Raw genomic sequence first — 17,803 nt, 5'->3', positions numbered from 1 at the left:
TCAATATGTTATTAATCTACCTGTCTCTTTTTGGAACTCCTTTAAGTTTCACAAAAGAAAACAATACTCTAAATTTGTTTCCATTGGCTCTAGACTTCACTTCCAACAGTGAGCATAAATGACTAGCTGTTCCAAAATGAGCCATGGAGAATTTATCCCTACCTCAGTAATAAAAATTTTCTATTTTCTTCACCCTTTCCCCCATTCTCAATGCATTCTTGCTGTCAGATGGCCTCCCCTGAATCAAACTTAAGAAATGCTCAACTGTTTCTGCAAATGCATAAGAATGCCCTTAAACGTCTGAGTATAGATGAAGTATGTTTCATTCCAGGTGCCTCACAGCTGGCACTGGTCCTGCAGTGACCACCGCAATAAAACAGGAGGAGCCTCTGCCTGGCTTTCATCCTAATCATTCTCTAAAGAGCTTGCTGAAAACTTGGACTCAGGATGTGAAAGCTGTTAGTTTTAGGGAGAAGGTTTAAATGAGGAGGCAGTTTGAAGAAGAGCCATGAACATCACAGCTCAGGACATCAAATACCACAACAGGACTTCATTTCCTTGGAATCACGCAAAGTGCCATCCGTTTTTTATTTGTCTTATATGGAAAACATTATCCTTCATTGGTAATACTCTTAAGCCAAAAAAACCCTATCAAGACAGAAATACAGATATGATTTTCAGTCTGGGAAGACAGAAAACCTACTTGTACTGAAAAACAGATGAGCACTTGGAGGACATCCATGACTCAACACAACTATCGTTTTCTGGGGTCAGTCACTCTAGGCAACAGAAAGGTGGCAAACAGCACATAACAGCTGTGATGAAGTCAGATGCTTTAATTTACAGCGAGTCCACAGTCATGGCAAATAGCACTGAATTCTGAGCCACCATAAAAATTACAGCCAAGCCCCTAGAGTTTACCAGGAATCAGTATTTTCCCATCACTCCACTCTATTCTCAAGCAGCACAGTGTGGAGGAAATAATTAAATGAATTAAAGCAAGGACGCAACAAAGATAGAATGAAAGTTTTTTGGGGGAGTATATGTATATATGGCATTTATATTTATCTAGTGTCTTTCCCAGGTTATCCTGCTAGAGATTTCTTACCCACCTTCGGCCCTAATGTGCCAAGTTAGTAGTTTTAGACAGATGCCTACCTCCCCCACAAATTTACCAAACCCCTAAAGTTTTATTGCTTTAATATGACTCAAGATCAAACTTTTAAAGTGGCTTTCATTAATTCTTTTGATGTTACTTGGCCATTTTCCATATACATTTAGCTCTCAAGTTTGATGATTTCCAAATTTCCTTTCATACTCAGCCTCTGGGAGAGATACAACTTCCACACAAAAAAAAGTAAATGCGATTGGCATTGTACAAGTTTTCAGTGCTCTCAAAGCAACTGCTACAAATACATATAAGTACATAACATCAACCACCCATACATGGGGCCATACACGCAATGTGGCTGAAAAAGAAGATTCAGTAAGACAAGGGTTACATTATGGGACGATGATTGAATGGGTAAATTTAAGACAATTTCAAACAGCTTGCCAAAGGAAATCCTCATTTTTCCATTTTCTTGTACAGTATCTAATTTCTGGCTCCTCATTTCCTCCTGATCTGATAATTGTGAAATTCTAAATAAAGTGTCATCTTTCTTACAACAAATCAATGAACAGAAAGCTCCCATCAACAATGCAGATGTTTCCTAAAACCCCTGCTGATTATTTCCTGAATATCTATCCCACAAACCACACAGCAAGTCCTTTGAGAACAAGGAACCCTCTCTGCCTCATAATAAATACAGCTTCTATGTCTGTGTGCATGGGTGTGTGTGTATGAGTGTGTGTATGCACTTAAAAAAGAGAACTAAGAAGTAATATGTAAGTGATAACAGTGAGATAACAGTGAGTCACCACAAAATCACCTTTTATTATCAATTTCAGATTGAAATTCAGTCCTTTCCAAGTGCTGCACTGCAAATAACAGGAAAGGAGAATTTCTACTCATTGTATATTTGCCTCCATAGATGCAATAAAATTATTTTTACATTCCTTATCACAGATTTATACCATTAACACCACCATATACACAATTATATTTTGGGCATCCCTCTCGCTATCCTTGGTGGCTCAGACAGTAAAGCGTCTGTCTGCAATACAGGAGACCCGGGTTTGATCCCTGGGTTGGGAAGATCCCCTGGAGAAGGAAATGGCAGCCCACTCCAGTATCCTTGCCTAGAAAATCCCATGGATGGCGGAGCCTGGTAGGCTACCGTCTATGGGGTCGCAAAGAGTCGGACACGACTGAGCGACTTCACTTTCACTCCCTATAGTACAGTTTAAAATAATTCCATCTTTGTTCCTCATGCCATCCTTATAATAATCCTATAATACAAAGATCAACTTTGTATTAAAGAAATAAAAAATTCTTTAAGTTACTAACTGAGCCTTCAGACACAACTAAGCCTAAACTTATCCACTAATAAAGTATAGGGAAGTTTGTTTTAAACACTCTTCCAACCTAACAAAAATTACAGATATTCTCACTTTTGCAAAAAGCTCTCATCTTTTGCATTCTGTTTGTTTCAATTATTCAGGGCAACCCAGGCTGATAATTACATAGTCCCCAGTTGCTGAGTAAAAGTGATGCTTAATTAGCCAGCAGGAAAGATCGATTAAGATCCAGCAGGGCATCTTGTGAAGTTCTCTCACATTCCTGGAGGGAATATATTCTGGCTGTGCCCTTCGAAAGGATAAAACTCCTTGCTTCTAAGGAGTTTCAATGACGTTTCTAAAGTAGATGATAAGATCTTTCTGCCACACAAATGAAATCCCAGGTATAACACTGCTGAAGCTCTTCCTTTACTAAGAGTACACAGTTCAAACGTTTCAAATCACATTGCCTCCAAGTCGAAAAAGACTTAAGATTGTACTCACTTATCCCCAACTCTCATTCAGTTATCACACTTCGAACAAGAAGTGGTTGAGGAATATACTGTAATGGAAATTTTTTATTTTTCCCTCCATCAAGCAAGTGTATGCATCTGTCAGGTGCTCACATTCTAAAAGGCACAAAAACTAGGTGAGGGCCTTTAATTAAAAAAAAAACAACTTAATGAGCATGATATTCCAATCAGCCTGAGAGTAAGACATTTTAATAGGAGGAAAGAATCAACTGGATAAGTCTAGTTTAAGTTTTCTATTCGGGAAGGAGATGAGGATATAAAATCAGGACTAAAACTCATAGTGGAAATTGTCTCATACTGCTTAACGTCCTCTCTTTCAGTAATTTGGACAAGCATAAATATTTAGCTTTTCACCCATTTTGCAAAAGTGTCCAATAAAGACTAACATAACAATCCAAAGCTAAAAGCAGAATAACTTTCTTAACATATACAACTATAAAAATATTTCCATTGTGGTAAACTAACTACCCTAAATATGCCTGCCTACCTTCAATGCAATTCAGTAAACATTTAAAAGCCTCTACCAAGTATAAAGAACTATAATAAATGTGTCCTACTTTGATAATTTATATACAATTAAAGTAGATTTTGCTGATTATAAATTGCTTTAAACTTTATGAAGAAGAATAATGGAACCGGTTTATACAAACCTAGCTTTGATTTGCTGCAAGCCCCGCAGAATATGGTCTCTGTTGTCCTTTGCACCAGCACTGAGGTTCTCATTCCGCAAACCTTCGGCCAGGAAGTCCTCAGTATCTAAACGAAAAGGAAAGCTGATCAACAGAAAAGAAAAAGTACCAAGAGAGAAGGAAGAAAATCTGGAGGATTAACAAATGGATACAAATTTCTCTTTAAAAACTTTAAAGTTGCAGAATAAGGTGATTGTAAGTAATGCCACAGAAGAGGATACTTATGTATATTTCACTTCTAATGCCTGTAATATGAAACTGCACTAGATATACTATCAAGATAATGTTACGAATTTATACAGTTGGGTTACATAAGCATATTAAAATTTTGTTTTACATTCTCACCACTCAAGAACACCAAACAAAAAATCCTACATAGCCATAAGTAGGACTTTTGATGGGGTAAAAAATTCTGGAAATAAAAATTTCACTAAGGACCACCATTAAATTCTAAGATGTATGTCATATCTATTGCATATATCATTAAATAGGTTCCTCCAAGTTCCTCTGAAGGCTAAAGGATGAAAAGTTGAATTCAAAGGTAAAAATAAATGCTATCCAAAATTAAATTAATGTAATATGCCATATTAATAGGATAAAGGACAAAGGCGATGTGATTGTCTCAATGGATGCAGAAAAAGCATTCGACAAAATTCAACAGCACTTTATGATAAAACAAACAAAAACACTCAACAAACTGGAAATAGAAGGAAACTTCCTTAGCCTTATAAAGATCATCTACAAAAACCCACTAACATCATTCTTAATGATAGGTGAAAATCAATATACAGTCCCCCCCCTCTTTTTTAATAAAGTCAGGGTGCCAGAAAAGGGAGCTCTAAGGCCCTACCCATCGATGTCAATTGCAGACCAACAGGAAGAGATATATCACTGTATCTCCAACAGGGAGAAGGTTCCTACTTTACTACAGCAGGAGGAAGGAAAAAATTTCTCCTTGTCCTGCAAGAGTCTGGCCAATGAGAGACTGTTAACAATAACTCAGTCAACAAGAAGCCATTACACTTGGAACTCCCAGTTTTCTCCAATGGTCTTTTTGTTTATAACAGCTCCTCCCAGTTCCTTCTCCTCTATGAAAGAAAGTTCCTCTTTTTTGTTTTCTGGGCTTGCCTGTGGATAACCATGATTGCACGTCCTTAATTGCAAGTCTTTGCTGTTCCCAAATAAACCACTTTGCAGGTAAAATAACTGGTTGTTTTACTGTTTTAGGCTGAATACTTTCCCCCTGTTCCTAAAGATCAGCAACAAGACAAGCTGTCTGCTCTTACCACTTATATTCAACATTGCACTGGTGCTGGACAGGGCAAATATGCAAAAAATGAAATTAAAAGAGTCTAGGTTAGAAAGAGGGAGAAGGCAATGGCACCCCACTCCAGTACTGTTGCCTGGAAAATCCCATGGATGGAGGAGCCTGGTGGGCTGCAGTCCATGGGGTCGCTAAGAGTCAGACATGACTGAGTGACTTCACTTTCACTTTCCACTTTCATGCATTGGAGAAGGAAATGGCAACCCACTCCAGTGTTCTTGCCTGGAGAATCCCATGGACAGAGAAGCCTGGTAGGCTGCAGTCCATGGGGTCGCACAGAGTTGGACACGACTGAAGTGACTTGGCAGCAGCAGCAGGTTAGAAAGAAAGAAGTAAAACTATCTCTACATGCAGATGATATAATCTTGTACATAGAAAACCCTAAGGAATCCACTGACAACTATTAGAACTAAAAAATGAGTTCAATAAGTTTGCAGGATACAAGATTAATATAAAAAATCAGCTGTATTTCTATACAGTAGCAATGAACAAGCCAAAATTAAATTAGGAAAAATTAAATTAGGAAAACTCCATTTAAAATAATATAAAACAGAATTAATACTAAGGAATAAATTTAACAAGAGAAGTATAAAACTTAAACTCTGAAAACTACAAAATATTATTGAAAGAAATGAAAGACCTTAAATTAAAGGAAGAAACTAAATGGGAAGACATCCCATGTTTACATATGAGACTTATGGCTATTAATATGGGAATATTTCCATACTGATCTAAATAGTCAATGCAATCTCTATAAAAATCTCAGCTGGATTTTTTGCAGAAACTGACAAACTAATCCTATAATTCATTTGGAAATTAAAGGTACCCAGAATAGTCGAAACAATTTTGAAAAAGGAGGACAACTTTCCCATTTTCTGATTTCAAAACTTACTACAAAGCTACAGTAATCAAGACAATATGGTATTGGTGTAAAGTCAGACACACAGATCAAAGGAACAGAATTGGGAATTTAGAAGTAAACCCTCACATTTATATTCAATAAATTTTTGACAAGGATGACAAGATAAAACAACGGAAAAAACTGTTTTTCAATAAATGGTGCTGGAACAATTAAATATCTACATGCAAAGAAATGAAATTGAACCCTTACCCATATAATATACAAAAATTAACTCAAAATGGATCATAGACCCAAACATAAATGCTAAAACTATAGAAGAAAATAGGCATAAATCCTTGTAACCTTGGATTAGATAATAGTTTCTTAGATATGATGCCAAAAGAACAAGCAACCAAAGAAACAAATTGACATCAAAATTAAAACTACTGTGGTTCAAAGGATGCTATCAAGAAAGTGAGAAAATTTTTGAAAATCATGTATCTAATAGGAGACTTATATATAGAATATATAAAAAGCTCTTACAATTCAATAATAAAAAGACAATCTGATTTTAAAACAAAGAACCTAAATAGACATTTATCCAAAGAAGATGTACAAATGACTAATAAACACATGAAAAGATGCTTAACATCAGTTGTTATCAGGAAACAATAACCAGTACCACACTGAGGTACCAGTTTCACATGGCTACTGTCAAGAAGATGGACAATAATGAGTGCTGTTGAAGATGGAGAGAAATTAGGATCCTTATACACTGCTGCTGCTGCTGCTAAGTCGCTTCAGTCGTGTCCGACTCTGTGCGACCCCGTGGACTGCAGCCTACCAGGCTTCTCCATCCATGGGATTTTCCAGGCAAGAACACTGGAGTGGGTTGCCATTTCCTTCTCCATATACATTGCTAGTGGGAATGTAAAATGTGTTGTTACTTTGTAAAAGTCTGGCAGTTCCTCAAAAAGCTAAAAAGAGAGTTGCCCACCAATTCCACTACTAGGTATATACACAAGAGAAATGAAAACAAGTGTTCAAATAAAAACTTGTACACAAATGTTTGTAGCAGCATTATTCTTAACAGCCAATAAGTGGATAAATACTAACACTCATCAACTGATGAACAGATAAACAAAATGTGGCAGCAATAAAAAGGAAATGCTGATACATGCTACGATACAAATAAATCTCTGAAATCATAATTTCATCAATCAAAAGAAACCAGTAGCAAGGGTCACATATAGTATAATTCCATTTACATGAAACATACAGAATGGGCAAAAATCTATAGGAACAGAAAGTAGATAAGCAGATGCCTAGGGCTGTGGGAGAGAGGGCTGCAGATTGAAGAATGAAGGCTAAGGGGGTTCAAGTTTTCTTTGGAAGATGATGAAAAATGTTCTAAAATTTATTGTGATGGTGACTGTACAACTCTGTGAGTACCATACTAGAAGCCATTGGACTGCACCCTTTAAATGGATAGGTTTTATGGTATAAGAACTACATCTCAATGAAGCTGTTAAAAAATAGAAACAAATGTATGAATGAATGGATGAGTGAATAACAACATCTACACATACCCTTCTGAAATTTCAAATTTTGAGGATGAAAACATTCTTTAAGTACCCAGACATAAAAAAAAAAAAGAAGTAGTTTACAGAATAACAGAGTCAAAATGTCCTCTCCACAAAATAAGCACCCGAAGATGAAAGTTTTAGTGTTTTAAAGGAAAAATACTGTGCGCAAGAATTCTAAACATAGTCAAGATGTTGGTTATATAACATGAAGGAGACCAGCAAAACATTTTCAAACAGTTGTGGCTCTGAATTTCTATCACGTACATTCTTTCCTGAAGAAAATCTTTTCAAGGACACACTGATCAACAGAAAGAGGTGGTGATGAAATTCAAACCAGCAAAATAAGTTAAATCTAGGTAACTGTGGTTAAATACAGTTTAAAACTTATTGTTAAAGAGTAATTCTTAATTAAGATATTTGTTAAAAAATGTAATAAGCATCTGAATACTAGTTAGGAAAGAAATAGAGAAGAAAACAAGCTAAATTACTCATTTACATAAAGTTAATGGGTACTATGCCATCTTGGACAATGATAATTAAAGAAAATGGGTTTAACTACAATTTTTCAAACACTAATGTAATAAGTGTAATAATGGGTTTCTCTGGTGGCCCAGATGGTAAAGAAACCACCTACAATGCGAGAGACCTGGGTTCGATCCCTGTGTTGGGAAGATCCCCTGGAGGAGGGCACAGCAATCCACTCCAGTATTCTTGCCTGGAGAATCCCCATGGACAGAGGTGCTTTGGCAGGCTACAATCCATTACAAAGAGTTGGACACTACTGAGCAACTAAGCACAGCACAATGTGAACACAAAATTTAAAGAGGAAAAAAAATTTTTTAATATTCAATGTAATAAAACAGAAAAATATAATGTAGCAAATAATAAAACTCATAAAATGATATATAACTGATGATAATAATTGTGAAAAATTAGAGTCCTCTATTAAAAACAAGCTATAAGGATATATTGCATAGCATGGGGAATATAGCCTATGTTTTATAATAAGCATAAATTGAGAATAATCTATAAAATTTTTTAATCACTATGTTGTACACCTGAAACCAATATAATATTGTAAATCAACTATACTTCAATTTAAAAAGAAAAAAGTTAACAGAAACAAGTGAAAAAAAGTAAAGAATTTCTATGCAAAAAGATAAGTTAATTTGATTACTGTTTAAAAGATATTCACCTGAAATAAAGTGAGATTGAAATTAAAAGAAGACAGATGTGCAAAATGTCCTAAACAAATTTTCTTAAAAGCAAGAATAGCAATAATTCATATCAAAGTAGAACACAAACAGGCCAACAGAGTCATTTTATTTTATATAAAGTACAATCCGTAATAGAAGTGACCTGTTATGTGCTAAATAGAATAGTACTAAAATACATATAGTGAAAAATTCAAGAACTATAAGTAGAAATTACTGAAAAACAATTGTAAAGTCCCTACTAGTCTCTAATAGACCACATGGATAAAAATATATAATTATAGAGGGCAGTTTATGTCCAATAGAAATAAAATTACACACGTAATTTAAAATTTTCTAGTAGCCTCATTTCAAAACATAGCCCAAAAAGAGATAAAATTAATTTCAGTGATATTTACTTTATTTAACTCAGTAGATACAAAATATGATTTGGGGCTTCCCTGGTGGCTCACTGGTAAAGAATCTACCTGCCAATGCAGGAGACATGAGTTCTATCCCTGATCTGGGAAGACCCCACATGCCATGGAGCACCTAAGCCCGGGCACCACAACGATTGCGTCTGTGCTTTAGTCTGGGAACCGCAACTACTAAGCCCACCTGCCGCAACTACTGAAGCCCAAGCACCCTAGAGCCCGTGCTCCTCAACAAAAGAAGCAACAATAGAAACAACAAGAAGGCTGCATATACCACAACGAGAGAGGAGCCTCTGCTCACCACAACTAGAGAAAAGCCTATGCAGCAATGAAGATCCAGCACAGGCAAAAACAAATAAATAATTTTTTTTTAAACCAAAATAGTATGATTTCAATATGTAATGAACAAAAAATAATTATTGAGCTATTTTACCTGTTTTTGTATTATATCTTCAAAACCTATGTGCATTTTACATTTAACAACACATATCAGTTCAGACTAGTCACATTCAAATGCTCATATTTATGAAAATTAATTAAGCACTGGATTACAAAAAAAATCAATAATTTCTTAAAAACTCAAAATTAGAAAGATCTATTTTATGATTAACACAAAATAAAACTAGAACTTAACATTTAAAAGAGTAAAAAAACTCTCCATACTTAGACATTTGAAAACACATGCACACATACATTGTGGGTAGTAGAGGAAACTCAAAACTATAATTACCATCTATTGAGAAAATAGCCTGTGTAAAATATTATGAAATATAACCAGCATTGTACAGAGTGATCTCTTATTTATAGACCTTTATAGACCTCAATGGAGAAGGCAATGGCACCCCACTCCAGTACTCTTGCCTGAAAAATCCCATGGATGGAGGAGCCTGGCGGGCTGCAGTCCATGGGGTCGCTAAAAGTCGGATACGACTGAACGACTTCACTTTCACTTTTCACTTTCATGCATTGGAGAAGGAAATGGCAACCCACTCCAGTGTTCTTGCCTGGAGAATCCCAGGGACGGGGGAGCCTGGTGGGCTGCCATCTATGGGGTGGCACAGAGTCGGACACGACTGAAGCGACTTAGCATAGACTTCAATATTTCCAATATTAAATAAGAAAGAATGAAAAGAAATACATGAAGCAACAAATTCAAAAAATCACAAAAGAGCAATAAACCAGCCTATGGAAAGCAGGAGAAAGGAAAAAATAAAGATAAAAAACAGAACGAAAAAGTTAGAACGGTGGTTGTCTAACAGTGCTCTCTGGAGTCATGAGCATCCGAAAACAAAGAGGACACTAACAGATGGAGAAATATACCATGTTCATGGATCGGAAGAACAATATAGTGAAAATGAATATACTACCCAAAGCAATCTATAGATTCAATGCAATCCCTATCAAGCTACCAATGGTATTTTTCACAGAGCTAGAACAAATAATTTCACAATTTGTACGGAAATACAAAAAACCTCGAATAGCCAAAGCAATCTTGAGAAAGAAGAATGGAACTGGAGGAATCAACCTGCCTGACTTCAGGCTCTACTACAAAGCCACAGTCATCAAGACAGTATGGTACTGGCACAAAGATAGAAATACAGATCAGTGGAACAAAATAGAAACCCCAGAGATAAATCCACCCACCTATGGACACCTTATCTTTGACAAAGGAGGCACGAATATACAATGGAGAAAAGACAATCTCTTTAACAAGTGGTGTTGGGAACAACTGGTCAACCACTTGTAAAAGAGTGAAACTAGAACACTTTCTAACACCATACACAAAAATAAACTCAAAATGGATTAAAGATCTAAATGTAAGACCAGAAACTATAAAACTCTTAGAGGAGAACATAGGCAAAACATTCTCCAACATAAATCACAGCAGGATCCTCTATGACCCACCTCCCAGAATATTGGAAATAAAAGCAAAAATAAACAAATGGGACCTAATTAAACTTAAAAGCTTCTGCACAACAAAGGAAACTATAAGCCAGGTGAAAAGACAGCCTTCAGAATGGGAGAAAATAATAGCAAATGAAGCAACTGACAAACAACTAATCTCAAAAATATACAAGCAACTCCTGCAGCACAATTCCAGAAAAATAAACGACCCAATCAAAAAATGGGCCAAAGAACTAAATAGACATTTCTCCAAAGAAGACATACAGATGGCTAACAAACACATGAAAAGATGCTCAACATCACTCGTTATCAGAGAAATGCAAATCAAAACCACAATGAGGTACCATTTCACACCAGTCAGAATGGCTGCTATCCAAAAGTTTACAAGCAATAAATGCTAGGGAGAGGGTGTGGAGAAAAGGGAATCCTCTCACACTGTTGGTGGGAATGCAAACTAGTACAGCCACTATGGAGAACAGTGTGGAGATTCCTTAAAAAACTGGAAATAGAACTGCCTTATGACCCAGCAATCCCACTGCTGGGCATACACACTAAGGAAACCAGAATTGAAAGAGACACGTGTACCCCAATGTTCATCACAGCACTGTTTATAATAGCCAGGACATGGAAGCAACCTAGATGTCCATCAGCAGATGAATGGATAAGAAAGCTGTGGTACATACACACAATGGAGTATTACTCAGCCATTAAAAAGAATACATTTGAATCAGTTTCTAATGAGGTGGATGAAACTGGAGCCTATTACACACAGTGAAGTAAGCCAAAAGAAAAACACCAATACAGTATACTAATGCATATATATGGAATTTAGAAAGATGGTAATGATAACCCTGTCTCTTTTGCGAGACAGCAAAAGAGACACAGATGTATAGAACAGTCTTTTGGACTCTGTGGGAGAGGAAGAAGGTGGGATGATTTGGGAGAATGGCATTGAAACATATATAATATCATATAAGAAAGGAATCGCCAGTCCAGGTTTGATGCAGGATACAGGATGCTTGGGGCTGGTGCACTGGGATGACCCAGAGGGATGGTACGGGGAGGGAGGTGGCAGGGGGGTTCAGGATGGGGAACACGTGTACACCCGTGGTGGATTCATGTTGATGTATGGCAAAACCAATACAATATTGTAAAATAATTAGCCTCCAATTAAAATAAATTTAAATTAAAAAAAAAAAGAAAGAGAAGGAGTTGGAGGGGTGTCAATTGAGTGAGACTCTGGGAAACTCCCTTCCTTCCCCTACAATTCCCCTTTACTTTAATCACAAGTGCTTGGCTTTTATCTATTTATACACTGGGATTTCACATAAGATTTTAACGTTGAAAAGGGTTCCATTGCACAACTTAGTGGCTAAAAAACCACTTCAAAACCATTACTTTCCCTGAACTTAAAAATAGTGAGAAAAACATATATAAATGCTAAATAAGTATAAAAGCTGGAATTTTTCAGGGGTTAGGGGGAAATCCAATAAATTGATGTACCATCAGCAAATGTAATCAAGGAAAAAGGAAAGAAAGCACAAATATACAGAAATTAGGCAGAATAAAAGAAGCAATAAAAACCATAATTTTTAAAGATAATGAACTATTTGACAACATTGGTGAGATTTCAAGTTATTTTAATTTTCTTCTTTGTGCTTTTATGTCTATGTAAATTTCATGATAGTATCATTTTTATCCCTTTAAAAGATTATTTTCAAAAATAAAGTGCCATATAAACAAAATAAAATGTCATGCAAATAAACTCTCAGTGAAAGTTTCTGAGAAAAATATAAATTTTTAAAACTGAATTGAGAAATGTAAAACCTGACTCCTGAACAGGCTAAAAACCAGGGGAAAAGAAGAAAAGGTTGCTAAAATGTTTCTCTAAATTCATATTAATATAATTTTTAAGATGTTTTTCAAATCTTTAAGTAATAAATAATTCTGGTTCTATATAAATTATTTCAGAGCCTAGAAAAAGAAACTTCTCATATTATTTGGTATAACCTAGCACAACCATAGTTCTAAAAGAGCACAAAAAGGAATCAGTTTAAAGTTAATACAGAGGGAAGGGTGGGATGAAGTGATAGTTAAGGAGTTTGAGATTGACATGTACATCAGATCAGATCAGATCAGTCACTCAGTTGTGTCCGACTCTTTGCGACCCCATGAATCGCAGCACGCCAGGCCTCCCTGTCCGTCACCAACTCCTGGAGTTCACTCAGACTCACGTCCATCGAGTCAGTGATGCCATCCAGCCATCTCATCCTCTGTCGCCCCCTTCTCCTCCTGCCCCCAATCCCTCCCAGCATCAGAGTCTTGTCCAATGAGTCAACTCTTCGCATGAAGTGGCCAAAGTACTGGAGTTTCAGCTTTAGCATCATTCCTTCCAAAGAAATCCCAGGGCTGATCTCCTTTAGAATGGACTGGTTCGATCTCCTTGCAGTCCAAGGGACTCTCAAGAGTCTTCTCCAACACCACAGTTCAAAAGCATCAATTCTTCGGAGCTCAGCCTTCTTCACAGTCCAACTCTCACATCCATACATGACCACAGGAAAAACCATAGCCTGGCAAAATGATAGGATACTGAAAGAGAAACTCCCCAGGTCAGTAGGTGCCCAATATACTACTGGAGATCAGTGGAGAAATAACCCCAGAAAAAATGAAGGGATGGAGCCAAAGCAAAAAGAATACCCAGCTGTGGATGTGACTGGTAATAGAAGCAAGGTCTGATGCTGTAAAGAGCAATATTGCATAGGAACCTGGAACGTCAGGTCCATGAATCAAGGCAAATTGGAAGTGGTCAAACAAGAGATGGCAAGAGTGAATGTCGACATTCTAGGAATCAGCGAACTGAAATGGACTGGAATGGGTGAATTTAACTCAGATGACCATTATATCTACTACTGCGGGCAGGAATCCCTCAGAAGAAATGGAGTAGCCATCATGGTCAACAAAAGAGTCCGAAATGCAGTACTTGGATGCAATCTCAAAAACGACAGAATGATCTCTGTTCGTTTCCAAGGTAAACCATTCAATATCACAGTAATCCAAGTCTATGCCCCAACCATTAACGCTGAAGAAGCTGAAGTTGAACGGTTCTATGAAGACCTACAAGACCTTTTAGAACTAACACCCAAAAAAGATGTTCTTTTCATTATAGGGGACTGGAATGCAAAAGTAGGAAGTCAAGAAACACCTGGAGTAACAGGCAAATTTGGCCTTGGAATACGGAATGAAGCAGGGCAAAGACTAACAGAGTTTTGCCAAGAAAATGCACTGGTCATAACAAACACCCTCTTCCAACAACACAAGAGAAGACTCTATACATGAACATCACCAGATGGTCAACACCGAAATCAGACTGATTATATTCTTTGCAGCCAAAGATGGAGAAGCTCTATACAGTCAGCAAAAACAAGACCAGGAGCTGACTGTGGCTCAGACCATGAACTCCTTATTGCCATATTCAGACTTAAATTGAAGAAAGTAGGGAAAACCACTAGACCATTCAGGTATGACCTAAATCAAATCCCTTATGATTATACAGTGGAAGTGAGAAATAGATTTAAGGGCCTAGATCTGATAGATAGAGTGCCTGATGAGCTATGGAATGAGGTTCATGACATTGTACAGGAGACAGGGATCAAGACCATCCCCTTGGAAAAGAAATGCAAAAAAGCAAAATGGCTGTCTGGGGAGGCCTTACAAATAGCTGTGAAAAGAAGAGAAGCGAAAAGCAAAGGAGAAAAGGAAAGATCTAAACATCTGAATGCAGAGTTCCGAAGAATAGCAAGAAGAGATAAGAAAGCCATCTTCAGTGATCAATGCAAAGAAATAGAGGAAAACAACAGAATGGGAAAGACTAGAAATCTCTTCAAGAAAATTAGAGATACCAAGGGAACATTTCATGCAAAGATGGGCTCGATAAAGGACAGAAATGGTAGGGACCTAACGGAAGCAGAAGATATTAAGAAGAGATGGCAAGAATACACAGAAGAACTGTACAAAAAAGATCTTCACGACCCAGATAATCACGATGGTGTGATCACTGACCTAGAGCCAGACATCCTGGAATGTGACATGTACATACTGCTCTGATTAAAATGGTTAGCCAGTGGGGCCCTACTGTGTAGCTCAGGGAACTTTGCTTGGTGTTATGAAATGATCTAGATGGGAAGAGAATGTGAAGGGGAATGGATGCATGTGCACATATGACTGAGTCATTTTACTGTGCACCTGAAACTAACACAGCTAGTTTCATGTATATTATACTCCAATATAAAAGTAAAAGTTTAAAAAATTTTAAATTAAAATTTTAGAAGTTAATATAGATACAAAAATCCTAAATAAAACACCAGTAGATCACACCTAACAGTATATTAAAAGAACAATACAATTTATCCTGGTAATATAAAGATGTTTCAATATTATTGACATATTACATACTAATACATCTCTTATAAGTGTTAGTTGCTTAGTAATATCTAACTCTTTGCAATCCATGAACTGTAACTGACCAGGTTCATCTGTGCATGAAATTCTCCAGGCAAGAATACTGGAGTGGGTAGCCATTCTCTTCTCCAGGGGATGTTCCTGACCCAGGGATCGAACCTGGATCTCTGAAATTGCAGGCAATTTCTTTACCATCTGAGCCACCAGGGAAGCCCATTTATATAATAGGTTAAAAAAGAAGTTTATACAAACCTTTTTGCAAATGACAAAACTTTCTCTGATGATATTTATTATCTGTTTGTGACAAAACTATATTGTGTTTGTGTGTGTGTGTGTTAGTTGCCCAGTTGTGTCCAACTCTTTGCAACCCCATGGGCTGTAGCCCACCAGGCTCCTCTGTCCATGGAATTCTCCAGGCAAGAATACTGGAAAATTCCATGGACAGAGAAGCCTGGTGAGCTACAGTCCATGGGGTCACATATGTAAGTAAAAGACTACCTTCTCAACTAGCTTCATATTTATGGCTGAAAAACTAAATTGTTATTATTAAAGATTGTTTTTTCAGCTACTTCCACTGTCAAATAACATTGTTGTGGAGGTTTTACACAAAAATAAGTCTTAGAAGGAAAAAGAAGTCTTAGAAGGGAAAAGAAGTCATTATGTGCAGATATTATGACCAAATACATATAAGCTTAAAGTGAACTTGGAAAACTTTTAGAAATTTTAAGAATTCACTTGGGTAACCAGAAAATAAATGCTTTAAAAATTGACAGCTTTCTGGGCAAAAGAAGAATAGCTTGTGTTGCAATGATTTTCCCACAGATAAGAATTGTCAACACTAGACAAAAAATTAAGAGCACCTATTTTAGGGCACTGAACAGTAGCCAAGGGCTTCTCTGGTGGCCCAGCGGTAAAGAATCTGCCTGCAACGTAGGAGATACAGGCAGGAGACAAGGGTTCAATCCCCAGGTCAGGAAGATCCCCTGGAAAAAGGAAATGGCAACCCACTCCAGTATTCTTGCCTGGAAAATCCCAATCCATGGGGTCACAAAAAGTCAGATACAACTAAACCAAAAACAATGAAAGCAGTAGCCAAAGCAGGCAGAAATTGGTGGGGATTTGATCCCTGAAAGAAGAGAACGACTGGGTGAGACTTTTATTTATATAGCTTTTCACCTAAAGGTACTCCCAGTTCATTTGGTGTGGAGTGGCTGGGGAGCTGCTGCTGCTGCTGCTAAGTCGCTTCAGTCGTGTCCAACTCTGTGCGACCCCAGAGACGGCAGCCCACCAGGCTCTGCCGTCCCTGGGATTCTCCAGGCAAGAACACTGGAGTGGGTTGCCATGCACCCTTAGGCAAAAAGCTTACTGGACTGTGGGAAAACACCAATGCCACAACTTAACATATATTTGGAGTCTCAGAAGAAGATTAAAACCAGAATAGGAAAGAAAATGTACCAGAAGAAATAACAGAAAAAATAAGTCAAAAATTTCCCAAATTTGGTGAAAAAATAGCAATTTACAGATTCAAGAAGCTCAGTGGAAGCTCAGTTGGATAAAAACAAAGAAAACTAAACACAGGTAAATTACAGGCAAACTGTTGAAAACCTAAAATAAAGAGAATTTCAAAGAAGCCAGAGAAAATGATCCATCACACACAGAAGAATAATGATAGGAACGAGAGTTGACTTTTCATCAAAAATAATGGAGGCCAGAAGATGCTAAAATAACATATTTAAAATTTTGAAAAGAAAAGGGAAAAAACTTGTCAACCAAGAATTCTATATCCAGTGACAATAACTGTCCAAATGTAAAGACAAAATAAAGACACTTTTCATATGAACAAAAACTGAGAAAAATTTTTGCTAAGAAACCTGCTCTAAATAGAAATCTAAATGAAAATTCGTCAAGCTAAAGGGAACTGACACTAAAGGGAAACTCAGATCAACAGCAGTACCAAAATGCTAAATATGTGGGTAAATATAAAACATTATCACTTTTTTCTCCTAATCTCTTCAAAAGATAACTGGCAATCTGAAGCAGAGATTATAAAACTGCACTGCACAGCTTATAATATATATATAGTGATAAAACAGAGGATGGGGAAAGCAGAGTAAATGAAGCACCTTTAGTGGTATAAAATTAATTCTGAGTAGCCTGTGATAAGTTAAGGAACACACTGTAATCAATGGAACAACCCTAACAGACAAAATAAAGAGGAACAATTTTTTTAAATAGAAATCAAAATGGAATATTAAAAAGCATTTGACTTTTTAAAAGGGCAAGTATAGCCAAAAATGTGACAGCTGGAAAAGAAATACTTCAATGGTAGACCCTAAATCCATCCATAGCAATAGTTGCATTAGTTGTAAATGAACTAAACACTTCAATTAAAAAGCAGAGA

General features: G+C 36.8%; 1 protein-coding gene across 2 annotated transcripts in view; it reads right to left on the bottom strand.

Moving 5' to 3' along the window:
• Positions 1-17,803, bottom strand: part of SKAP1 (src kinase associated phosphoprotein 1) — a 304,772-nt gene that overhangs the window by 251,818 nt on the left and 35,151 nt on the right. The window contains exons 1-2 of one of the 2 annotated variants that reach the window (XM_070389736.1): positions 4,512-4,633; positions 3,623-3,728 (exon numbers count right to left, since the gene is read on the bottom strand). In XM_070389736.1, coding sequence (XP_070245837.1) covers positions 3,623-3,728; positions 4,512-4,515 — 110 coding nt within the window. In that variant the 5' untranslated portion in view covers positions 4,516-4,633. Of the gene's footprint in view, positions 1-3,622; positions 3,729-4,511; positions 4,634-17,803 lie in introns of those variants that run through there. The other variant, XM_070389735.1, reaches the window with a different exon arrangement.

Source organism: Bos mutus, chromosome 19 (assembly GCF_027580195.1).
Source record: "Bos mutus isolate GX-2022 chromosome 19, NWIPB_WYAK_1.1, whole genome shotgun sequence".
NCBI lineage: Eukaryota > Metazoa > Chordata > Mammalia > Artiodactyla > Bovidae > Bos > Bos mutus.
This window is presented reverse-complemented; position numbering and strand designations above follow the sequence as displayed.